At 36.9% G+C, this 26,252-nt stretch overlaps 1 protein-coding gene across 1 annotated transcript in view; it reads left to right on the forward strand.

The window, feature by feature from the left end:
• The window catches only part of CHRDL1 (chordin like 1), a 130,866-nt gene that overhangs the window by 16,755 nt on the left and 87,859 nt on the right, over positions 1–26,252 (forward strand). The window contains 2 exon segments of the mRNA XM_054580364.1: positions 11,452–11,564; positions 14,157–14,250. Coding sequence (XP_054436339.1) covers positions 11,452–11,564; positions 14,157–14,250 — 207 coding nt within the window.

Here is a 26,252-nt window from a genome sequence, read left to right on the forward strand (position 1 = left end):
GGGATGTGAGTTTTAAAAAATATATAAATGCACTGGAAACCCACATTTTGATAGCCTGTTTCATTTTAGTGCTTGCTTAGTGTTTCAGAAGTTTTATCTTTTATTATCCTATTTTTTTAATCAAGGAAGAAAGAGGTAAATCATCCAACCATGAAGATCACGTAGGTGATACTGAAAGATCATCCAATTTCACATTTTAAGTAGGTAGATCTGATGTCAACTCTGAATGAGCTAATCCAAACAAACAAAAGAATCCGGAATAAAATGTATAATATACAATGTTCCGCCTTATTTTGCAAAGTAGATTCAAATCAACAAAGTAACTTCTAGCTTACCCCCATTCAAGCAGAACCATACAAGTAGAACTATTTATGCTAGCATAGTAATGTCACTTAAATAGCCCCATTCATAAGTTTGCTTTTAAGTGTATACTCATATTATTTCTGAAATGTCTAGATGAGTTGTATGTGTGAATGCAAATCACTTAGGTGTTTGAGAGTTATAAATTTATTGCAGAAGTCACTCTCCTTACACAAACACATGGAAGGCAGCAAAAGGTGCCTCATTTAGATGTTCATTTCCATAAATTCAAGATCATCTCTCCTCAGTTATTGATGCTGAGATTTAAATATTTCCTACTTCATTCTACAATATTGTAGAGGATATGTCTAATTTGCTTTCTAAAAAGATTTTATTTATTTTTAGAGATGGGGAAGGGAGGAAGAAAGAGGGAGACAAACATCGGTGTGCAAAAGAAACATCCATCAGTTGCCTCTTGCCTGCCCTGAACTGGGGACCTGGCCAGTAACACAGGCATGTGCCCTGACTGGAAATCGAACCATGACCTTTCAGTTTGCAGGACAATACCCAGCCCACTGAACTATACCAGTCAAGGCTAATTTGCTTTTATTCCAAGAAGATTGTATTGCTAAAACTTGTTTGAAAAGCAAACAAATTCTGCCCTAAAAGTAAATTTGATTTTCTGAGTTCTTTCAATTAATAAATCATTTTGAGCATATACTCTTAGCCCAGAAATGCAGATTAATACAACAATGTTGACAATAATAGTAATACCATAAAAGAGGAATAAAAATGAATATGTATTTAGCCTTTTTCATAAAGAAAGAATACCAGTTCTGTTTCCCCCCACCATATTGGTAAAGTTTTTGCTGATGTAAGAAACATCCAAATGTGTAGAGAATTTTTATGAATTTATTTGAGCCAAAATGATGACATAAACTGGGGAGCAACATCTCAAATGCTCTGGAGAATAACTGTTTTGCAGCTTCATTTATGCATTTTAGATTAAGGAGGGAATGTAAGGAAGATTACGTGGAGGTGGGAAAAAACAAGGCAGGAATTGAATTCCAGGATAGTTAACAAGATTATTATGTACTTTCTTGAGGGTGGTTAAAGCTTATTTCAAAAGTGTGTTAACCTAGATGCTCAAGAGCAATGGAGAGGGTTAGCTTAAATCAATTCATTACATAAATTATACACCTGGGGGATAGCTGCCCACCATGACCCGCCCAGTTAGGAATATACGATCAGCTCTTTCTGTGGGGTTACTTTCCATAGAACCCATTTTTAAATCCATATAATTAAAATATCCCATGTTGTGCATCACCTACTGCTAATGGGAAGGTAAATTAGTTTCTTTTTTGGGACACAGTTTGATAATATAGTCAAGAATTTGAAAGCATTCGAAACCCTTGACCCAATAAATCTACTTCTAAAAATGTATATTAAGAAAGTAACCAGTGTTGCATAGAGGTTTATTTCAAAGATATTTAACATGGATTTTTTTAAAAGAAAAGGAAACAGCCTAATATTTCTCAAAAGGGGATTAGTTCATGAATTATGGTTCAACTATGTTGGTATGAAGTCATGTCACTAGGCATAAGGTATGAGAGAAAAATTTAGAAAATTTAGAAAAATCAGAAAATCAAGGTCACAGGACAAACTGACCTATATTTTTTATTCTGAAAACTGGAAAGACATACAAATATAATCACTGCTGCTGTATCCTGGTAGGAGCACTTAAAAGGTAATTGACTAATTTATGGAAAAGGAACATGTACTTGCTTGAGAAATAAAAACTCGTTTTTGTGAGTTTTATGTCTAGGAGGCCCACCAGGATGTTAGGATAAAAATGGGAGAAAACTTTCTTCCTGTTTCAGGCAGGAGAGGGAAATACCCAACTCCACTAGCCCTCCTGTCTATCCTATGCTGCTGTGTAGGGAGAGCAAAGCACTTTTTTTTTTTACTATTTATAATTTTATTTATGTAAATAAAGTACATACAATTAAAAAGACTAAATGTGTCTGGGAAACCTTACTTTATTAAAAAATCATAATAACCCAACTCTGTAATGTTATGTAACAAAAACAAAGATTATTTTATGTACAAATACATTTACTTATTTTAGTAATGTATTTTATGTTTCGATTTAATCTTTATTGTATTTTTCCCTTACCATTTAGTCTCCTTATATTCACCTCCCCCCAACAATCACCATATTGTTGTCCATGTCCATGAGTCCTTTTTCCTTTTTGCAACAGTATGGATGGACCTGGAGAACATTATGCTAAGTGAAATAAGTCAGTCAGAGAAAGACAAATGCCATATGATTTCACTCATATGTGGAATCTAATGAACTGAACTAACAAGGAAAATGGGGACAGCCTTGCAGGGTGGGTAGGTTAGGGAGTGGAGGGATTGAGCAAAAAGGAGCAAGGCACTTTTGAAGGTCATACAGCTCAGAGACACAGGCTTACTAAAAGACTGAGAGCTAATTATGCAATTATGGAATGTTTCTCCTCTCCCCACAATTTACCAGCACATCAGTAGGACCCACATATAATAGGGAATTACAGTTAAAACACTATTTAAGAAGGAGTATCTAGGAAATCCGAAGAACAACAGGGGTAGGGAATAAACGGACGCATTAGAACAACTTTTAGCTTCTTACACAACTACAAGAAAGAGTAAAATTAGCCTATCTGCTAGCTAAAGTAACATGAGAACTCACACTGTTTACTTTAGTTCCTTTCACCCAATAAATTATGTCCAAATTTCAACAAAAATTACAAGGCTTGCTAAAAGGCAAAACAAAACAAAACAAAACAAAACAAGAAAAAAAACCCAGCCACAGTAAGAGAAGACAAATGAAGAATCAGTACCTGACTCAGATATGGCAAATAATTTGGAATTATCATATCAGAAATTTAAAATAACTATTATTGATATGCTAATGACTCTAAGGGAAAAAGTGGATGATATACAAGAATGTATGGGTAATATAAACAGATAGATGGAAACTCTTAAGAAAAAATCAAAAGATAATGTAAGAAATCAAAAACACTGTAACAAAAATGAAGAATGCCCTTTAAAATATATATTTTATTGATTATGCTATTACAGTTGTCCCAATTTCCCCCCTTTACCACCTTTTCTTTCTAGTACCCCCATTCCTTAGTTCATGTCCATGGGTTGTGCATGTAAGTTCTTTGGCTTCTCGATTTCCCGTATTATTCTTTACATCCCCCTGTCTATTTTGTTCCTACCAGTTATGCTTCTTAATCTCTGCACCTTTCCCCCATTCTCCCTCTTCCCCCTCCCAGCTGATAACCCTCCAAATGATCTTCATATATATGATTATGTTCCTGTTCTGGTTGTTTGCTTAGTTTGTTTTTTTTTTTAGATTCAGTTGATAGTTGTGAGTTTGTTGCCCTTTTAAAGTTTGTAGTTTTGATCTTCTTTTTCTTAAATAGGTCCCTTTAACATTTCATGTAATAATGGCTTGGTGATGATGAACTCCTTTAGCTTTACCTTGCCTTGGAAGCACTTTGTCTGCTCTACCATTCTAAATGATACCTTTGCTGATTAGAGTAATCTTGGTTGTAGGCCCTTGCTTTTCATCACTTTGAATACTTCTTACCAGTCCCCTCTTGTCTGTAAAATTTCTTTTAAAAAATCAGCTGATAGTTTTATGGGAACTCCTTTGTAGGTAACTCTCTGCTTTTCTCTTGCTGCTTTTAAGATTCTCTCTTTATCTTTAACCTTTGACATTTTAATTATGACATGTCTTGGTGTGGCCCTCTTTAGGTCCAACTTGTTTGGGACTCTCTGTGCTTTTTGGGCTTGTATGTGTATTTCCTTCACCAAGTTAGGAAAGTTTTCTTTCATTATTAAATAGAAATAGTTTTGTTTTGTATTTTCCAACACGTGTGCATTTTGCTTCTTTTTCTTACCAGATTTCACTGGCTATCATCTCCAGGAGTTGGGAAACAGACATCCTTAGATAATTCCGAATCTTAGGAAGAAAACATTTTCTTTTGCATCAAGTATGATGGTAGCTTTAGGTTTCTTATAGATGTCCTTCATCATGTTGAGGAAGGTCCTTTCCTAGTTTATTAAGAATTTCTGTCATGAATGGATGCACAATATTGTCAAATATTTTTTTGTATCTTTTGCAATGATTGCATGATTTTTCTTCTTTAGTTTGTTATATGATGAATTACATCGATTGAGTTGTGAATGTTAAATTAGTCTTTAATTTCCAGAATAAATTCCACTAGCTCATAAAGTGTTATCTTTTGTAATATATTGTTAAATCTAATTTGCTAAAATTTTGTTGAGAATTTTTGTGTCTATGTTCATGAGGGTTATTGATATGTACTTTTTTTCTTGTAATATCTTTATCTGGTTTTAGTATCAATGTAATACTTATATCAAAGATTCAGTTGGAAGTACTCTATCTTCCTCATTTCTTTGAAGTGTTTGGTAGAATTTTTTAAATTTGCTTGTTTTATTTTTTATTTTCATAGTTTTCATTGTATTTTTTCCATTATCATTTATCTCCCTTATACCATCTTCTGCCTCAACCCATCTCCTTCACCCTCCCCAAAATCACCACACTCTGTCCATATCCATGAGTCCTTTTTCCTTTTTGCTCTATCCTTCCATCCCCTAACTCCCCACCCTACCCCAGAGCTGTCAGTCTGCTCTCAATCTGTGAGTCTATCTCTATGTTGCTTGTTTGTTCAGTTGTTTGTTAGATTCCACGTGTGAGTGAAATCGTATGGTACTTGTCTTTCTCTGAGTGGCTTATTTCATTTAGCATAATGTTCTCCACGTACATCCATGCTGTCACAAGGGTAAATTTTTCTGCTTTTTTTATGCCCAAGTAGCATTCTGTTGTATAAATGTCCCATAATTGTTTTATCCACGCATCTACTGATGGACACTTGGGCTGGTTCCAAGTCTTGGATATTATAAGTAATGCCACAATGAACGTAGGTGTGCTTATATTCTTTCAAATTAGTGTTTTGTGTTTCTTTGGATAAATTCCCAGAAGTGGGATTATTGGTTTATAAGGCCATTCCATTTTTAATTTTTTGAGGTAACTCCATACTGCTTGATAGAATTCAACAATGAAGCTATCTGGCTCTGGAGTTTTCTTTATAAGAAAGTTTTTAACTACAAAATTAATTTCTTTAAAAGATAGAAGACTTTTCAGGTTATCTAGCTCTTCTTGAGTGAGCTTTGGTAATTGTTTCTTTCAAGAATTGATTTCATCTAGAAAGGAAGCAATCTAGTTTTTCTAAAAATCCAATAATTTTCTCTTGTAAACATGGTTGTTTTGGTCTCTGGCTTGCCCTTGCAATGATTATCATTTAAACATTTTGAAGAATTAATAGAGATGTTATAAAAAGACATAGTTGCAGTATTATCACAATCAGGTAAAATCCACTTGTTCCTTTTGTGAAAATCACTCCCTTATTCCTCAGAACCCTTTATTTAGTCATTCATCCATTGATTCATTTACTTTACTGTCCAACCCTTCATTGGTTCCCATGCTAATTCAATAACCATTTATGAAGCCCCTAGTTTGTGTGGAATGGGTTCTACAAGGAAGGGTGCAGAGACATGGGCCTGCTCTCAAACACCTCCTTTCCTACTCTATGTACAGCCAACATTCTAAAGAAAAAGAAAAAACTTCCACAGTGTCAGAGAGATGCACTCAAAGCATGTAGGGAGGCCACAATGTTATGTTTTGTGGAAAAATATAGGCAGAGTTGTATAAAATTGTGCATGAAAAAAATACAAAAGTAAATAGAGCAAAACAGTATAATTTTATGTTTATTGTAATGCTGAAACAACATATGTTTCTTTTTTTTATTTATGTGTATTTTTATGATGGTCATATATTATTCTAATTTTTAAGAAGACATTACTTTAAAAAAATTTTCATACCCTTCCAAATGTTCCAATAGCATTTTCCTCATCTCAGTTTTCATTTTTGTGCTCTCAGAAATATGAAAAGTTCTGAGAAGATTAAAGACTAAGGAAATTAAGCCTATTTTCCTCTTAAGAGATGTGAATAATTTGATAAATTATAAAGTTTTGTGTAAATGTAAGTCACCATTATCACAGGTAATAATCAAAAGTTAATGCTGACTACTTCATATATGCTAGGGCATTGTGCAAAGCATTTTATACAATCTCATTCAATATTTTTTAGAATTATATATGGTTGAAAGTTACATGTGTTTGAAAGTTTCCTCTTATTTTTTAGATAGAAAAATTGAGACAAAAATAGGTTAAGCCTTGTATTCAGGACATGCAGTTAGTGGGGAGCAAGGACACAGAGTTAGTAAGGAGCAGACACGTAGATACAATCAAGTCTGTCTGGCCTCAAGTCTTGATCTTAACCTTGGCCCTACATTACTTCCCACTTAAAAGCCTGCGAAGGTTACCAAGATACTTCTTTAACATCCATATTTCAACAAAGGCTTTAAGAAGACTGTCTCATCTTAGCCCATGGAGGCATAAAAAATAGATTAAAAAACACTTGGATATTTGAAATATGTCAACATTTCTCTCTTAGAATTTCCCAACTTCGATCTCAAGAGAATGTAGAATTACTAATCTTATTTTTTTAATTTGTTAAATCAGTTAATAACATTAGTATCCCTGTCCATTTCTAATTTGCCTTAAATTCACTATTAATTGTATTTTATCATATATTGAATGCTTATTATTTCCAATCTACTTTCATATTCAATCTCAAAATAGCCCCATAAGATGAGTGCATTATTTCCAAGTAATATAGAAAAGTTGAGGCTTAGAATGGTTTATTTCACTTTGTCTAGGATGTTGTAATTACTAAGTGATAGAACTAGAAGCCAGTTTCCTTTCTGGTGTTCTCTGCACAATTTAAGAGCTCTCCAAAATCTGAACTCTTTGGAAGTATTGGGCCTTGTTTCACTTCATGCAGAATAATAATGCTGTATTTATATTATAATGCATTATAAATATAAATAAAATATTTTATATTTATTTATAATTTATTTCATAAATATAATGCATTATAATTTTTATATTATATTATTTATGCTATAACATTTATATTATTATATTTATATTATAGCATAATAATGCCTTATTATATTATATTATAAGGGTTCTCTGGTAATTCAAGTACATGGAGGCCAGAATTTGATCTTAAGAGATAAACAAAAAAATTGTATGCATTGAGAATTGAATGGGTTAAAGGTAGAGGAGAGTATGGAGGAAAGAGACTTGGGGTGATGAACATACAATACAGTGTACAGTTGATGAGTTGTAGAATTGTGAACCTGAAACCTGTATAATTTTGTTAACTAGTGTTATCTGATAAATGCAATAAAAAGGAAAAAAATAATTGAATGGGTTAAAAAAAGAATTAATTTCATCTAAGTTGTTAAATTATTTGGTATAAAGTTATTAATAATATTCTCTTTATCCTTTTAATATTTGTGGGATTTATAATGCAGCCCTCTTTTACCCTAGTATTAGTCATTTACATTTTCTCTTTGTTAATCCTGCTAGAAGTTTATCAATTTTATTGTTCTTAAAGAGCCAGGTTTTGGTCTCATTGATTTTTTTCTATTGATTTTCTGTTTTTAATTTTTATCAATTTCTGTTTTTATTATACCCTTTATGTATTTCCTTTTGGTTTATTTTGTTCTACTTTTTCTAGTTCCTTAAGGTGTTGACTTGAGACTTTTCGCCTCTTCTAATGTAGGTGTTTTGTAACATAAATTTCCTTTTAAGTACTTCTTTAGTTGAATTTTGATATGTTGTGTTTTCACTTAGTACAAAATACTTTCTAATTTACCTTTTCATGTTTTCTTCAACCCATAGGCTATTTATAAGTTACTAGCATATTAAGAGTGGCTGTCTTCTCATGCTATATTTGTGTAATATTTCTTTACTCTGTATACTTTTGTGTTTTTATTTTGTTCTTTTTGCATATCTGTATGTTTTGCAATTTTCCATATTGAACTTACATTACTTTTTAAATTAGAAAATAATTTGTACAAAATAACACTCTACATTGTGTATCACTTTATAATTTACACAGAGCTTCATTAAATCCTCCGACATCTGCATGAGAAACATATAATCCATATTTCACAGATGTTAAAAACTGAGATTGACTTTAAATGACTTGCTCAATGCCATATAGCTAAAGCAAGTGAGGATTCAAACACAAATTTTCTTTTTTTTTAATATTAGTTATTTTTTTATATTTTTAACTTTTTAATTTTTTTTATTTTTTTCAAATACATTTGTCTCTGCCTTCCCCCAACTACCTTCCCCTGCCCCCTCCACCCCTCCCTCCCCCATCCTTCCCCTTTGGTTTTGTCCATGAGACCTTGCTACAGGTTCCCCGACTCTCCCATGCCCTTCCTTTCCCCCCCATCCCCCCCTCCGTCCATCCCTCTTGTCTCTGTTGGTTTCTTTTCCTTTCAGTGTTGCTGGTCTTATTTTCCTTGCATCTTTGTATTGTTGGTTAGGTTCCACTTATAGGTGAGATCATATGGTATTTGTCTTTCGCCCCGTGGTTTATTTCACTTAGCATAATGCTTTCGAGTTCCATCCATGCTGTCGCAAAGTTTAGTAGTTCTTTTTTTTCTTTCTGCTGCATAGTATTCCATTGTGTAAATGTACCATAGTTTTTTGTACCAATCATCTACTGATGGGCATTTAGGTTGCTTCCAACACTTGGCTATTGTCAATTGTGCTGCTATGAACATGGGGGTGCATAGGTTCTTTTGAATTGGCGTTTTGGAATTCTTAGGGTATAGTCCCAGCAGGGGAATCCCTGGATCAAAAGGATCCAGAATGGATCAAAAATGGATCAAAAGTTCCATTTTCAGCTTTTTGAGGAAATGCCACACTGCTTTCCACAATGGTTGCACCAGTCTGCATTTCCACCAACAGTGTACTGGTGTTCCCTTTTCTCCACAGCCTCACCAGCACCTGTTGTCAAACCCAAATTTTCTGATCTTAGTTTATCATTTTGAAGAGGTTGGAGATAAAGATTTGAAAAGAAAAGTGTAATTCATCTTGTGGATAGTTGTAAAGAATCATAGAGGGTCTTTGAAGCAGTAAGAGGCTTGAGAAAATGATCTCTGTGTAGTTTTAATTTGAATCTCAGGTTACTAGTAAGGGGAACATCTTTTTATGTTTATTTCCTGTTTTTATTGCTTCTTCTCTAAATTGCTATTTATATCCTCAGACCACTTTCCTTTTCTTTAAAAAAAAATTATTGTTGTTCAGTTACAGTTGTCCCCATTTTCCCCTATTACTCTCCCCTGCCCTACTCACCACCCCACCCCCAACTTGCCACATTTAATCCTCCCCTCTCCGTTGTCTTCATCCACGGGTGCTTTAGACATGTTCCTTGACTTTACCCTTATCCTTCTTTCTTCCTTTATCCCCCTCCCCCCTCTCCTCTGGTCATTGTCAGTCTGTTCTTTATTTCGATGTCTCTGGTTCTATTTTGCTTATTTGTTTGTTTTGTTGATTAGTTTCTACTTATAGATGAGATCATATGGTATTTGTCTTTCACTGCTTGGCTTATTTCACTTAGCATAATGCTTCCCAGTTCCAACTATGGTCTTGTGAAGGGTAGGAACTCCTTTCTTTCTGCTGTGTAGTATTCCATTGTGTAAATGTACCAGTTTTTTGATCCACTCATTTACTGATGGGCATTTAGGCTGCTTCCAGCACTTGGCTATTGTAAATAGTGCTGTTATGAACTTTGGGGTGCATAGGTTCTTTTGAATTGGTGTCTCAGGACTCTTAGGGTATAATCCCATCAGTGGCATTGCCAGGACAAAAGGCAGTTCCATTTTTAGTTTTTTGAGGAAATTCCATACTGTTTTCCACAGTAGCTGCATCAGTCTGCATTCTCACCAACATCAAACCATTTTTTCTATTGGATTTGTTAATCCTTTACTGATTGACTTGAATAATTAAAAATGTTTCAGATTCTAATGCTTCAGGTTTTGGCGATGTCATCTCTCAATTTCTTACTCATCTGTCTTTTCTTTATTTTTTTCAATTTTGATCATTATGGGAATGCATACTAGCAAGTGAGGGAAATTAATGTGTTTGCTACAAGAGGAGTCTTAGCATATTTTGGCTTTCTATCATGGGAATCAGGAAACAGAAGAGGATAGAAGACAAACCAGATGGTTTGCAAATTTATTTACCTGTTATTTATTGATTGCTTACATTTTTTGGCCACAGTGTGCTATGTCATGTGATTGATAGAGAGTAAAGAAAGAAATGTTGCCTACTTTTGAGGACCTTTTACCTTGAGAGAGAAATAAGATGTAAAATAAGAAAAGTAGCATAGTATGTGCTCAGGGAACTATGGTCTAAGATAAGCTGTAACTAGGAAAATTTATATTTCAGTAAAGGTTAAGGAGACATTACTTTTGAGTTAAATAGGGAGTTGTTTATGCAAGAACAACTCAATTAAGTTGAATGAGAGCAAGGACTGTATATCTTTTTGCTCACCATTTAATCCCTACCACTGAGTATAGTGCCTGACAAAGAGCACGTGCTCAAATACTTGTTTAATTATTGAACGATGTGAACATTTGTGGGCAAAGTCATTTATAGGGGCCTAACACAGTGTATTTAGTCCATCACCCCTACATCATTACCAGGCAAGTCTGAATATGTTCTGATAAATCAGCATTTCAGATGTTAGCTTGCTTTTACAAAGCAAGGGAGCACAACCTTTTCCAAAAGGACATGTGACATGTTTCTTTATTTTACCATTGTAATACAGCAGTAGTCAAGATGTTGGCTTCACTGTCAGGTAAATATGGGTTTGAGTCTCATGTCAGTTACTTGCTGGTTATATGACTCTTGATTTCTCTAATCTATAAAATGAGACTAATAGTAGTGCTTACCATACTGGGTCATTGTAGTATCAAATAAACAAAGCATATAAAACTCTGAGCCATAGTAGGTATTCTGTAAATATTCCCTATTCCTCTTTCCTTGATGTACACTAAAGCAGATGGAACCTGTGATTGCCTTTGGATTTTGTAAGATGGTCATATTTTCTAACAATCATATTCTCCATCTCCTTCTTCACAGATTCAGAGACATATTGTATGTTTCAAGACAAGAAGTACAGAGTGGGTGAGAGATGGCATCCTTACCTGGAACCATATGGTTTGGTTTACTGTGTGAACTGCATCTGCTCAGAGGTACACTCCCTCATGGCATGTGATTTCCTAGTTTGCTCCCCAGCATGCAGAGGTACTTCAGTGCCCAGAAGACCAGGGACCATGGGTGTTAGAATCCTAAAAGAAGATAAAAAACAGATCACAAGGAAAATATGCATCTTCTGTCTATTTCCTCTTTTGTCTTTTGGCTTCATTTTCATAAGATCTCTGAGTATTTGCTATGGACATGTACTTATGGTCTCTTAGCTAAATGATATGGAACATGATAGGAGAAGGCAGAGCAGTTTGATATTGGGAGTTATGGAAAAAGCTCAATATAATGTCGGAATTATAAGACAAAATTTTTTTGGAAACTATTTTTAGGGTTGACCTTTAGAGAAGAGAATATACACCTTATTCACTAGTTCACTGGGAGTCTGTATTTTATATTGTCTCAGCCAATATTTATAATTAGGACTGAGGTAGTAAAACCTTGGCTTGTACCTGTTGAGGATTAGAGTTTTTTGGCTTAGCCTTGGCTCCTGTCAAGTCACTTGGAGAGGCATTTGGATAGCTTAAATGCTATATTTGCAATAGACAATACAGGTAGTCCCATTTTCTTTCCATGGCCTTAACCCAGAACCACAGCTATGGTCCATTTTTCTGAACAGACCTCTACCATCATATTCTAGGTCAGCATTTCTCAACCTTGGCACTATTGACTTTGTGGACAGATAATTCCTTGTTGTTGGGGCTGCCTTGTGCATTACAGGCGTCTAGCAACATCCCTGACCTCTACCTACTAGACAACAGTACCACTGACCCTAACTGTGACAACCAAAAGTATCTCCAGACATGGCTTAAGTTACTTGGGGAGCAGACTGACCCTGGTGGCGAACCACTGCTCTAAGCCAATTGGGAAGGGAGGCCTTGTACTGGGCCTTGAGAAGAAAGAATGCTGAATGTATAAGAAAGAATTTTCAAGACCAGCCTCTCATTTGAGACTTCATAGAAGAACTACAACTCTTTCTTGGTGTCCAGGTGGAATAGGAGCAGACACTTTTGCCATTTTAACAGAAATTAGGGCTTTCAGAATTTTAAGCATGTTGAAGCCTACCCTTCAGGCAATATCAGGTGGTCATAAGAGGCTGCATGGCTCTAGCATCAAGACAGACCAAATTTCTGACCCTGGCTCTGCCACCTATGAGCTATGTTATGCTGGACAATTTACCTAAATTTTCTGAGATTCCTCCAGCTTCTTTAAAATGGCATATTGATATTACATTTTTCATAGGGTTATAGGAAAGATTAAATTCACTAATTCATTTTAATCACTTAAAACTGCTTGGTCACAGTCAACATTCAAGAAATGTTAACTGCATATTATAGTCATCATCATCACTGTCATTATGGTAATTATTATTTTAATTAATTGATTAATTCTAGAACAGAATAAAGCAGTAAGAACAAATCAGTTAAGACCTCAGCCAGGAGGAGTGATTTCTGATGTGCTTTGATCCCATATCAAAATGATATCACCTGCTTCTGAGGAGTGTGACACATAAGGGGGGCTCTGTGGTATGTCCAAATGCAACACTCCAAACTTTCTTCTACAAAGTACATGAGAAAAGAAAGAGGCATAAATGAAGCCTGCCTCTTTAAATAACTAGAGGAGCTATTGGATAGAGCTTCTGGAGACTGCTTAACTGCCTAGTATGGCATGATTTTATCAGATTCTTGACCAACACATTGGAAATGGGCTGCTAACCTTTGGAGGCTGAGTCTTTGCTGTCTGTAGGATAGTGCAAGTGTTTATACAATCCCAGTGTCAATAGCTCAAGTGCCAGGCATCTTTTCTTTCTCCATTCTCTTCATCACCCTCACCTCTCACACAGCATGACAGATACAAGTAACCCTCATTTCAACTGAATTATGGATGGAAAATGTTAATGAAAAACTGATTTCTGAAGTCTTCCCTTGTTCTCACAATGGTTGAGAGCTGTCAGAGCTAGGGATCTTGTAACTGTAAGTTAGGCAGGGACTTAGTTGCCCCACCCAGACATACCAGCTAATCAGCTCAACTCCAAACTCTAACTTGTTTTCAGAAAAAAAAAATTAGACTGAAAAGAGAAATAAAGAGAGAAAGCATTCAACATACTGTACCAAGGCAGGGTTATTCGGAACCTAAGATTCATGTGCTAGGGATGTCTCCTTGCCTAGGGGTGGGTAGCAGCTCAGGGGATTCATGGCTTATTATCCATTCCCTTCCATGGCATTGAGCAGGTAATTATGAAATCAGACTAGGCTCTTGGAAAAGATGTGCAGTTAGAACTGGGGAATGGTAGAAACACCACAGAGCCAAGGCAGAAGAAACCTCCCAAAATTAGTGGAAGGTTTTGAAAACTGGAGTAGTAGTGATCCCATCTTAGAAAAATATGCCAATAAGCTATCAACCAACCCAGCAGAGGTGCTCATGACGAGAAAAGAAAAAAAAATGCTGATTTCATTCAGCTTCTCAGGAATGCATTATTCACTGTCTGGGTGAGTCCCTGCATGACTGTTTCCCAAACTGGCATGATGTCAGTGACCTTTGAAAGGCATTTGATTTTTTTCTTGTTGCCGCCTCTCTTTCAGAATGGGAATGTGCTTTGCAGCCGAGTCAGATGTCCAAGTCTCCATTGCCTCTCTCCTGTGCATATTCCTCATCTGTGCTGCCCTCGTTGCCCAGGTAAACCAGTTTGCCTCTTTCTTTCTGTGGTTCTCCTTCCTCCCTTTTCCACCCAAACCCACTCCATTTCCCTAATTCCCCAGAAGGGAAACTTCCAGACAGAAATAACAATAGGACACTTTTAGGCAGCCCACACTGGCCCCTAAATACTGTTTATAGCCCAAGCGGGGCACATTCTAGACTCTAATAAGTTATTGGGTACCCAGTAACAGATTTTCATTGGGCTTTTAATCATTTGAAGGTGCAGGTCAATTGGGGGAAGGGAACTGTGGTCCAGAGATTTTTCACTGTAAACAGCCTCTTCCTGCCACAGGCTGTGTGCATCAAGGGAGTTGTAGCATCATGGCACGTGTCCTATGCAATTAGCGCTGGAATTGCATCTGAGCATAGCTTCTAAATGATGAGGAGCTGTTCATAAATCAAAGGAGCTGAACCAGTGTGGTTTATGACAGTATAAAGCTGCCTGTCTGCTAAATAGTCACCTCTTCCAGACTGCAATTATTATGTACACATTGTTAAGAGTAAGTCTAAGGGGAAGGCAGGAAGAGACTTTTTCACAAGGCTGTTAGGATGCTTACTTTCATGGTTTGTGGCTAGGGTGTTTGTCTGAGGCAGGGGCTAGCTCAATGACACTTTGTTCACATCTGACTGGAGCCTGGCTCCCACACCAGAAGCATGTGTGCAATGATTCAGAGAATGTTTGTGGGGCCAACAACAGTCCTAGGAAAAACTAAGTGACAATCTTTGGATTGGGAAGTAGAAGCCTTATAGTCCTATTAAGTCTTTTTTTTGGCTCACTCTAGGAAGGAGGTTCTGCATTTGGGGTTCATGGATGAGCTTTATGTGATCAGGGAACCCTTTTAAATTGTTTGCAGCTTTTGGTGTAACTACATATATGCATAAATTCCTTTAGAGAGTATCCATCACTTTTTTGGTATTCCTAAAAGGGCTGAACATGACCATACAAATGCAAGGAACCACTAGTCTAGGATATAGATGGTACTTTTTTAAGTAGTAAAGAGTGAACCTATAAGAGAAACCAAAAGTGTTAGGGCAAAAGTTAAAGGAATGGGGTTAGGAATGAGGTTCAGTGAAAAGTCAGTTAACTGAAATGTTGCAGGAATGAGTTTTTGTTTAATGGGAAAGAAATTCCCAACCCTTTTTGTCACCACCTTTATAGAGTAGAGTGAATTTTCCTGAATCAGTAAATGCACTGCGATGAACACAAGGGATTCTTACCAGGTGACCAAAGATTCATGCCATGTCACAGATTTATCATTTCTGAGTATTGGTGATGATAGTATATGCTCCAAGAGGTAAGAGACTGGCTCAGCATATAAACAACCTAAAAGTTGTGTTTAGGAATCAATCCCTAAATGAATGAGGCTTACCATTTTTCTGTTTATTTGCTTCTTCTACTCTACTCTAATTGTATTACAGAGGAGTGGTATGAGAGGGGTTTGGGTGGAAGGCTTTTAAAAATCCTGGAGGATTTTTTTAAAAAATCTTCCAGGTTGATTGTCATATAGCATTATAAAAGCTATTCCCCCCGACCTCCGCAGAAGACTCCAAAGGTGGTTTAAAGTCATAGAAATTCATCTGAACTGCTATGTAGAGGTTTTTCTTCCCTGGAAAAGAGGTTGAGGCATGAGGTAAACACGGAACATAGGATGGAAGAGCATTGAGTAGAGTATGGATGTCATTTACTCCAGCTGTAAAACAGGAAGCAAGTATTGAGAGAAGGGGAAAATATAAGCTAGCAATTATTTTGAGAGAAAAATAAAGTATTAAAAAATTGGTATGATAAATCCCAGAAAAGAGAAAATTGAAAGAAACAAACACATTGTCTTGAAGACTTAAATAGTCCATTTTATTGAGTATAGAAATCAGCTGTTCACTTTTTTTCCCTTTCTTGTTCTTTCAGGTCACTTCCTTGTGAGTTTATTTTTCTTCTTATTAACTATAATCTTTAACAGTTATTCCTGTGTATAGGGGTACTAAAGTTCCCTAATCCTTATATGTAAAATTGTCTTTATTTGCCCCTGTTCTTGAATTATAATTTATCTGGGTGTAAAATTACAGATTAATGTTTATTTTTCCTCAGCACTTTGCAGATATTAATAAATGGTTTGTTAACTTCCTTTGTTTGTGGATAAGGAGTCAGCTGTTTGATTGTAGTTCTTTAGAAGGTAACTTGTTTTCTCATTCTTCTAGATTTTGAGTTTCTTTCTCCTTTTTTATGCACACAATGAGCTGTTGTCGATGCGTTATTTATTTTTATTTAGCCTGATCAGCACATGACATTTTCAGTGAAAGGACTCAAATTTCTCTTTATTTTTAAGTCATTAGTTTTGTAAAAATTACCTCTTCCCTTTCTATATTTTTTTCTCATTCTTAAAGTTATCTTTGGTGTATGTCATTGCTGTTTATTTAATTTATCTTTTGTGTGTTTAAATGTCTCCTTTATTTTTTTCATGTTGGTATATTTCCAGTAATGATACATTACTTCAGTTCTCTCCTCCAATTCATGAATTCTTTCTCCAACCTTTCTATGCCTATTATTTAGGGCATTTATTGAGTTTAATTTGTTTTAATTTTCAATAGCTCTATTTTCTGAAAATATTTTGAATTATATTTTAAAAGATCTACATGTTGCTGATTTATAACCCCTTGGCATTGTTTCTTGGGATCTTATCCTCTTCTTTGTTTCTGTTCTTTCTTTTTTTAAAAAAAGATTTTATTTATTTAGTTTTTAGAGAGAGGGGAAGGGAGGGAGAAAAGGAAGGAGAGAAACATCAATGTGTGATTGCCTCTCATGCACACCCAAATGGGGACCTGGCCCGCAACACAGGCATGTGCCCTGACTGGGAATTGAACCAGCAGCCGTTTGGTTTGCAAGCCGGCACACAATCCACTGAGCAACACCAGCCAGGGCTCTTCTCTGTTTCTTTAATGTATGTAAATATTTAAACTTCATTTCAGATTGTTTAAATTTCTATATTTTTTCAGGTTTGAATTCTCACTTTTGTTGGGTTTCTTGAAAGCTTTTCTTTTTTTTAAGTAATTTATTTTTTTCAAATACATTTGTCTCTGCCTACCCCCCACCACTTTCCCTTGCCCCCTCCCTTCTTCCCTCCCTCAGCTCTTCCCCTTTGGTTTTGTCCATGAGTCCTTGCTATATGTTCCTTGACTTTCCCCTTCCCTTCCTTTTCCCCGGCCCCCCTCCCTCCTTCCCTCTTGTCTTTGTTGATTTCTTTTCCTTTCAGTGTTGCTGGTCTTATTTTCCTTGCATCTTTGTATTGTTGGTTAGGTTCCACTTATAGGTGAGATCATATGGTATTTGTCTTTCGTCCCCTGGCTTATTTCACTTAGCATAATGCTCTCGAGTTCCATCCACGCTGTCGCAAAGTTTAGTAGTTCTTTTTTTCTTTCTGCTGCGTAGTATTCCATTGTGTATATGTACCATAATTTTTTGATCCAATCATCTACTGCTGAGCATTGAGGTTGCTTCCAACACTTGGCTATTGTCAATTGCGCTGCTATGAACATTGGGGTCATAGGTTCTTTTGTATTGGCGTTTTGGTGTTCTTAGGGTATAGTCCCAGCAGGGGAATCACTGGATCAGAAGGCAGTTCCATTTTCAGCTTTTTGGGGAAATTCCACACTGCTTTCCACAATGGCTGCACCAGTCTGCATTCCCACCAACAGTGGACTAGTGTTCCCTTTTCTCCACAGCCTCGCCAGCACCTGTTGTTTGTGGATCTGTTTATGATGGCCACTCTGACCAGTGTGAGGTGGTACCTCATGGTGGTTTTGATCTGCATTTCTCTGATGGCTAGTTATGCCAAGCATCCTTTCAAATGTCTCTGGGCCCTCTGTATCTCTTCTTTGGAAAAGCGTCTACCCAGGTCCTTTGCCCATTTTTTGATTGGATTGTTTGTCTTCTTGGAGTGGAGTCGAGTGAGTTCTTTATATATCTTGGAAAAGAAACCAACAGAGACAAGAGGGAAGGGGGGGCAGGGGAAAAGGAAAGGAAGGGGGAAAGTCAAGGAACATATAGCAAGGACTCATGGACAAAACCAAAGTGGTAGAGTTGAGGGAGGGGGCAAGGGAAAGTGGTGGGGGGAAGGCAGAGACAAATGTAGTTGAAAAAATAAATTAATTAATTTAAAAAAATAAAAAATAAATAAAAAAAGAAAACAAAAACAGTAATTCAAAAAAATATATGCATGCACCCCCATGTTTATTGCAGCATTGTTTACAAAAATAGGCAAGTATGAAAAAAAATTTCACATAAATGAAATTATATAACACATGGCCTTTTGTGTCTGGCTTCTCTTATGTTTTTGAGATTTATCCACAATGTAGCATGTATCAGTACTTCATTCCTTTTTGTGGCTGAATAATATTCCATCGTAGCAACATACCACATTTTTTTTTATCCATTCATCAGTAGATGGGCATTTGTGTTGTTTCTACCTTTTGGCTTTTGTGAATAATGCTGATATGAACCAGTACAAGATTTTATATCCAAGTTTTTGTGTGCAATATGTTTTAAGTTATTTGGTGTATAATACCTAGGAGTGAAATTTCTGAGTCATCTAGTAATTCTGTGTTTAACTTACTGAGGAATCTCTCCCCAACTTTAAAGCCACCTCATCTTCTTTCATTTTATTTCTTTGAGTGTCAGCTTCCTGCCATCCTCATAGTTACTGCTGACTTTTGTTGCCATCATCCATGTCTTATCTCCATTGCTCTCACCTAAGTTCTTTCGCTCTTCTCTGAATTGTGTATTCACTTGCCTCTTGGGTTTTATTGTAAAAGGTCAATTCTGCCCTAGCTGGTGTGGCTTAGCAGATTGAGCGCCAGGCTCCACAGCATAGGGTCACCAGTTCAATTCCCAGTCAGGGCACATGCCTGTGTTATAGGCCAGGTCCCTAGCAGGGGACGTGCGAGATGCAAGCACACATTGATGTTTCTCTCCCTCTCTTTCTCCCTCCCTTCCCCTCTCTAAAAATAAATAAATAACATTTTATAAAAGAACTTTATTAAAAAAAGAAAAAGGTCAATTCATTTTAAACATTAACAATAAGCATACTGTTTTCCTTCAATAAGCTGACTACAATGGTTAAACTATGCAAAATAATCATTTGGGGACAATTTTTTTTGCCTGCAGAAGACTAGTGTATTAAAAAAAAACCTCTTTTTTGATTAAGAGCTATCTAAAATCCTGAACATTCTAGAATGTTGGTCTCTGTATAGCAGAGTCTTTACTTGACTGTTATTTTTATTATCATTGTTAGTATTCTTCTACTGATTACTAAGATGTAAGAACAAAGATGTTGACTGTTGATTACAAAATTTTTCATATCTACACTGACTGCTCTTTTACTTCTTAGACCCCTTTTACTGTCTTCCATGCTTTCTTTCCATTATTTTCTTCATATACTTGGTCCTTGAACACTGTGAAGAGTATGAAGGGTTAAATCCTTCTTCAGTAAAGTGGCACAAACCTGCCTTTTGCCAGGTGAAGTGATCTTTGTCTCTGGTAAATGCTGGGGATTTCATTGCTTTTTTAAAAGAACATGATTTTCAGTTAGCATGCTAGAAGCCCTTATGTCACATAAGAACAAGACTTAGGAAAACTATGGTTTTCTGGCATGGTAGAGCAGAACTCTTCTATATCTTTCAAAGGACATTAACCAAATCTGGCCCCACACAAAGGTGAGGAAGGTGGTAATTCCTTTGGAGATACCAAATAAATCTTCCATTGACTTTCTATATTTAAGAAACCTCCACCATTACCATCACTGTTCTGGATGAAGGCAGTGTTTAAGTTTGTTGCAAGAAACACAGTTTTATGGGATGGTAATAGGTTTTACTAGAGAAAACATTTATATGGTCAAAGAAACTTGAGAGTTTCTGGATTAGAGAAGGATAAAAAGGTTTCTTTTAATGCAGGACTTCTCAGACCATTTAATATATCAATACACATTATGAATCAATGAGCAAGGTGTATGGGATAGTCTTTTCCAAACTTATTTAACCATAGAACTGACTCGTTTTATAGGACTAGAGCACTTTACAGGACTGATGTTCTTTAGTATATGTTCTAGGAAGTCTTGTATTGTGCGATTCAATTTTCAGAAGTTATTTCTGTTATATCAATAAGCTCTTGGTATATATACTGTATCTTAGTTTGGAGAAGTTCATTAGGGCATTGGGCCACTTTAGAACAAGATCCCAAACTAGTTTGAGTATTACTCAATCTTTAGTGTGCTTAAGGATCATCTTGTGAGAGTTGAAAAAATGTAGGCTTCGAGGCCCTCATTAAAAATTCAGATTCACTTGGGTTGCTCTGGGTATTATTATGCCTTTTAAACAAGCACCTCGATTCTGATGCAATTGGACTGGGGACTGCTATCTAGTAATAGGGACCAGGGTAGATTTTAATAAAGGAGATCAAGAGCACTGCCTATAGAGAATGATCTGAGTTAAGATCTTTGAGTAGAGGGCCTTATTCATCTGTAGAGAGCTTGGGGCAACATCACAGCATAGTTTTTCTTATAGTCAGGAACATATGCACCCTGGAAATATACTTTGATTGTCTGATACTGCTCCAGAACCAAGTATACAGTAACATGGGCACATTGTTTCATCTGGCCAGCCTCCCTGCTTTCCAGGAGCTCCCAACCAAAGACTCTCTTCTGCCTTCTTTCACAGTTAGAGCCCCTGGCTGTCATGTCCAGAAAGAAAGACCCTCTGCGGGGAGCCTCCACCTCAACCACACCCATTGCCCATGACTTGCTGTTGGTGAGAAATGAATGACATTTCTCGGAATAGCCCAGGAATTTCTGCTGATAAACAAATGAAACTCTCAAAGGGAAAGGCAATCAACAGAGTTTGAAATAAAATCAGTGTTTTCAGCTCAGTCTGTTTTCAGCTTAGTTTGAAACAAGAGTCATGTCCTAGGGTATTAAAAAAAAGAGATTAGTGAAATGTCCTTTAATGAGCTTTCTTCCTGGTTGCAGTGCTCACCCTTAAACCAGGGCCTGCTCTCTGAGTAAGCAGGGCATGTGAATATTACATTGATTTCCTGTGACCTGTAATTCGGATACCTCTCCAGCCAGCTCTGTGTTAGTCTCACTTTCCTCCACCCCAATACCCTGCCAAATTTCTTGATACCTGAATTGCTATCATTATTACAGCTTCGTCTTTTGAATTGAGGCTTTGATGCCTGCTAAATTCATCTATCTTTGAAAGTGGTTGCTTACCTCCTAATCATTTTAATTTAATCTGCACAGAGGTCTAGAAAGTAGAATTTGATGGTAAAAGTGGGAGTGGGGGATAGGATATCCCAAGGTCACAGCCTGGATACCTGGTAGAATAATTTAATTGGAAGGAGGGGGTTGCATTGAAGGAGACTAGAGAATTAAGCTTTAAAACCTTCCCCCACAATCCTGCAGAGCACCAAACCTCTCCATAATAATAAAACGGAGAAGTTCTTTGTTCATAGCAGAGAACACAGTGGTTTCTAAGGTTGAGTTGCCAACTCTCAAGTTTTTCCTTTGGGGTTGTTAATTTAATTCAGTATGTTTCTGCCCTAGCTGATGTGGCTCAGTTGATTGAGTGCCGGCCTGTGAACCAAAGGGTCACTGGTTTGATTCCCAGTGTAGGGCACATGCCTGGGTTGCAGGCTAGGTCCCCAGTAGGGGGTGCGCTAGAGGCAACCACACAGTGAGTTTCTCTCCCTCTCTTTCTCCCCTCTTTCCCTTCTCTAAAAATAAATAAATAAAAAAAGCTACAAACCTGTTAAAAAATTCAGTATGTTTCTGAAGTAACCAAATATCCTCCCTATCTGTTGCCTAGAGCCAAAAGTTTCACTTCAGGGTTTCTTTTTTTAATTTTTAAAAAAATTTTATTTATTTATTTTTTTTAGAGACAGGAAGAGAGGGAGCGAGACATCAATGTGTGGTTGCCTCTAGCACACCCCCTACTGGGGACCTGGCCTGCAACCCAGGCATGTGCCCTACACTGGGAATTGAACTGGCGACCCTTTGGTTTGCATGCCAACACTCAAAGCCACACCAGCCAGGGCTTACTTCAGGGTTTTAGATGCAAAATAACTATAACCCAAAACGTTTACCAGACTATTTACAGCCACTAAAATAAATAACAGTCTCTCTTAGAATGATTTTCTTATGATTTTTATACCATCAGCTCCTCCCTAAAAGTGATTTTTTAAAAACTGGCAGACTTAGGGTGTCACTTATTTAAATCTGTTCTAAAATGCACCTCCTCACAGGACTCCATTTTTGGCTATCAACATAGCCAATTTTATCAATGTCTTGATGTGTCAACTCTTGTTTTTACTACGTGTAAGCTAACACCCAGAGAGTGGGAACTGGTTCAGCAATAGATGGGTGGCTGTTAAAACCAGTTTTTTTTCCTACTCCCTAAATTGGATTTTTTTAATTGGGGAGAAAAGGAAATACATCAAACTTGGGAGTAGAGGTTACTTTTAAAACATAAAAGTAAAGCGTGTCCTTGCAAGCTGTATTGTTTTTCTTTAGCAAATTCACACAACTTTGCTTTCTCTATCTTCACGCAATCATACTTTTAGAGATATAAGAACAAATCAGAGTCTGTACTCACCACCATACCTTTTATATGGTGTACTCCTTTATTATTTTAATAAAGAAATTTGGGCCAAGAAGGAGGGGCAGGGAAATTTGGCTTTCTTTCTTCCTTGATTGTTTCTCTGTTTCCTGCCTCCCTCTTGCCTTCCTCTTTGCCTTTATTCCATTCCTCCTTTCCTTGTCCTTTATAAAATCTTTTTCTTTAGAAATTATTGTAGTAAAATATACATAACATAAAATTTACCATTATAACCACGTTTAAGCATACAGCTCTGTGGCATTAAGTGCATTTACATTGTTGTGCAACCATCACCACAATCCATCTTCAGAATTTTCTCATCTTCCCAAAATGACACTCTGTACTCATTAAACAACTCTGGATTTTCCCCTCTCCCAGATCCTGGCAACGCTCAATCTACTTTCTGTGTTCTATGAATTTGACTAGGTACTTCATATAAGTGAAATCCTACAGTATACAGGGTGGGGCAAAAGTAGGTTTACAGTTGTTCATATGGAAAATAGTACAATAATTAATAAATAATAATATAAAAAATAACTCATTTTTCTCATACTCACAACTATAAAACTACTATTGTCCTACCCCATATTTCCATCTGTGACTGGCTTATTTCACTTAGAACAATGTCTTCAAGGTTTATTCATGTTGTAGCACTTCTCTCTCTCTCTCTCTCTCTCTCTCTCTCTCTCTCTCTCTCCTGGGGAAGAATGTGGAAAAGTAATATGATAAGAGGCCAGTGGTAGAGATGAAGATGTCATGAGACAACCAAAGGGCCTTAGAAAAATCTAGCAAATGTTGGTTTTCAGAGCACATATTTCATAGGATGAGGAAGATCCTGGAGACCACATTGTCTTGAACAACAACAACTATGACAAGCAGTAACTGTGTGGAATGCTGGGTGTTGAAATACAGACTCATTCTTTATTAACATTTCCCAGGGAATTCAGAGAGCATCATCTATGATGAACTGATTACCCTCAGGTTTTTCATCATTTGGAGAAATTCATAGAGGTAGAACTGTATTCCTGTCTCCCTTTATCAGGAGAGGCGCATTTCCAAAAGGGCCTCCTCTGAGATTGCTTTCTGAGGGAAATCATGTCTGGTGTCATTGAGTATGGTTTTATTAGAAAGATTATTAAAGGATTAGAGCATCAAACCTATAAGGCAATGCTGAAGGAAAAGTATAATTACTGAGCCTGGTGAAGAAAGACTGAAGGGATTTCAGCAGTATTCAGAAAGATAAATTGGTCTTAGAGGAAGCTGATCACCTTTCTCCTTCTATCTCCAAAGCAGGGTGGCAGGGGTGGGCAGAAAGGAGCTTTAGCATAAAAATAGTTAACTATAAGAAAGTGCTTTTAGGCATGGATACGGAGAGCAGAAGTCTTTTAAAAGTCAATATACTACAGCTCAAAATTAATTTTGAGTAAGAGCAAGATGCATACATACACAAACATGTACAATGTGATTACTGTGATGTTGGAAACAGGTAAAACAAAATGATATTGTTTGGGGAGGTGCATAAATGTAATAAAACTGTAATAAAAAGCAAGGCAATGATTGTTCCAAAATTCAGGATTGTGGTGCTCTCCAGTTGGAGGGAGGGAGGGGGTCTCTGTGCTGTTGGCAATACTTTCTTTCTTGACCTGCAGGGTAATTACATGGGCGTTTGTTTTTCAATCATCAGTTTAACTGTACTTTTATGTTTTAGTTGTATTTCTGTGAATAATATAATTTAAAATGACATCATATTTTCATTTATTTTAGATAGTTATGATTGCAGGCAAAAATGAACAGAAGACCTTTAAAAGTTACAATCAAGCATAGGATTGTAATGTGCATATGGATGTTGGGAAGTGCTGTTATTTTTGTTTTACTGTTTACATTATTTTGGTCTTCTTTAGTGTTGGTTTGATTTGCTCTGTTCTTGTTTTTTGTTTTGTTTTGTTTTGTTTTTTGTTTTGTTTTCCTCCTCAAAGCAGAGAAGTACCAAAACCTGGAGAAGTGTGTGTTCTCTGTCCTCCAGGTATGCCCTTGGAATTTGTAAGAAGGCATTTGAAGCATTTGGGGTTTTAACCTGCAAGGTACAGAGTGTACTGGCATTTTGGCATCTGAATGAAGCTGTCTTGGCTTCAGGTCTATATAACTGAGCAAGGGGCCTATTTGGCTTCCAGAATCAGGACCACATTTGGGATGATAAGAGAGCTTTGTTCCTTTGGGGACACATTTCCTCCTCCCAAGTGAGGCTGTATTGTGCTGTCATGGAGGGAAGGAAGTCATGAGGCCATTAAAGAGATGGGCTCTAACCTTGCTCTCCCCCTAGTTCACTGTAGGACTTTCACAGACATGCCTAGCCTCTTTAGGCCTGTTTTTTCAACTTGGAAAATGTGAGTTATAATTCCTACCTTCTCCTAAGATTTGCATTGACAGTGAAAAGTAAGTTGATGTGGGAAACTGCTTTGAAAATTATAAAGAGGTATATACTTGTATAAGCAAGGCCATCTGCAGAAAGGGGAAAAAACGATTTAAATCCTGAGCCCCCTGATTGCATCATTAAGAAAGAATGTTGGCAAAGCTTGAATGAAAGTCTGGCATTTTGGTATTCATTCCCATAGATCCCAGTGACAGCAGCACCAAACCAGGCACTGATGATTATTGTCTCCAGCCTCAGGGAAAATTTGTGGAGAGTCTGAAGGAAACAGATTACAGGTTAATGAGTGACAAGCAGAAAGCATAAAATAAATAGCATCACCTCTGCCTTTGCTTTCTATTTCCTTATGATTAGATTTTCAGAGTTGCCCTGTGTGAGCATGTTGTCCAATAATGCTGATACTCTCAAAGCAGAGGGACTCCTTAGCAGAAACATGGGGCAATGCTGAGAATACACTCAGAGACAAGGTAACAATCTCTGGGCTACCTGGAAAACTTGTTGGGTTGGGGGGGGCAGATGATTCTGACCCGCTCCCCAACAATCATAAATTCATTGAGCAAGATTATTTATTCTGTACTGTTGTGTGTTGATTGGGCTGCCATAATTCTTGTCACAGGCCAGGGCTGCTTTAATCCTTACTTTCTTTTTTTCTTTAAATATTTTGTGTATTTATTTTTAGACAGAGGTGAAGGGAGGGAGAAAGAGAGGGAAAGAAACATCAATGTGCAGTTGCCTCTCACACGCTCCCTACTGGGAACCTGGCCCACAACCCAGGCATATTCCCTGACTGGGAATTGAACCAGTGACCCTTTGGTTTGCAGGCCAGCACTCAATCCACTGAGTTTCACCAGCCAGGGTGAATTCTTATTAATTCACCTTCTGGATAGAGCCTATCATCCAGCACCTTGAGCAGGAG

The sequence above is a fragment of the Pteronotus mesoamericanus genome, unplaced genomic scaffold (assembly GCF_021234165.1).
Source record: "Pteronotus mesoamericanus isolate MK-2021 breed Mesoamerican mustached bat unplaced genomic scaffold, CSHL_Meso_final contig_58, whole genome shotgun sequence".
Taxonomy (NCBI): domain Eukaryota; kingdom Metazoa; phylum Chordata; class Mammalia; order Chiroptera; family Mormoopidae; genus Pteronotus; species Pteronotus mesoamericanus.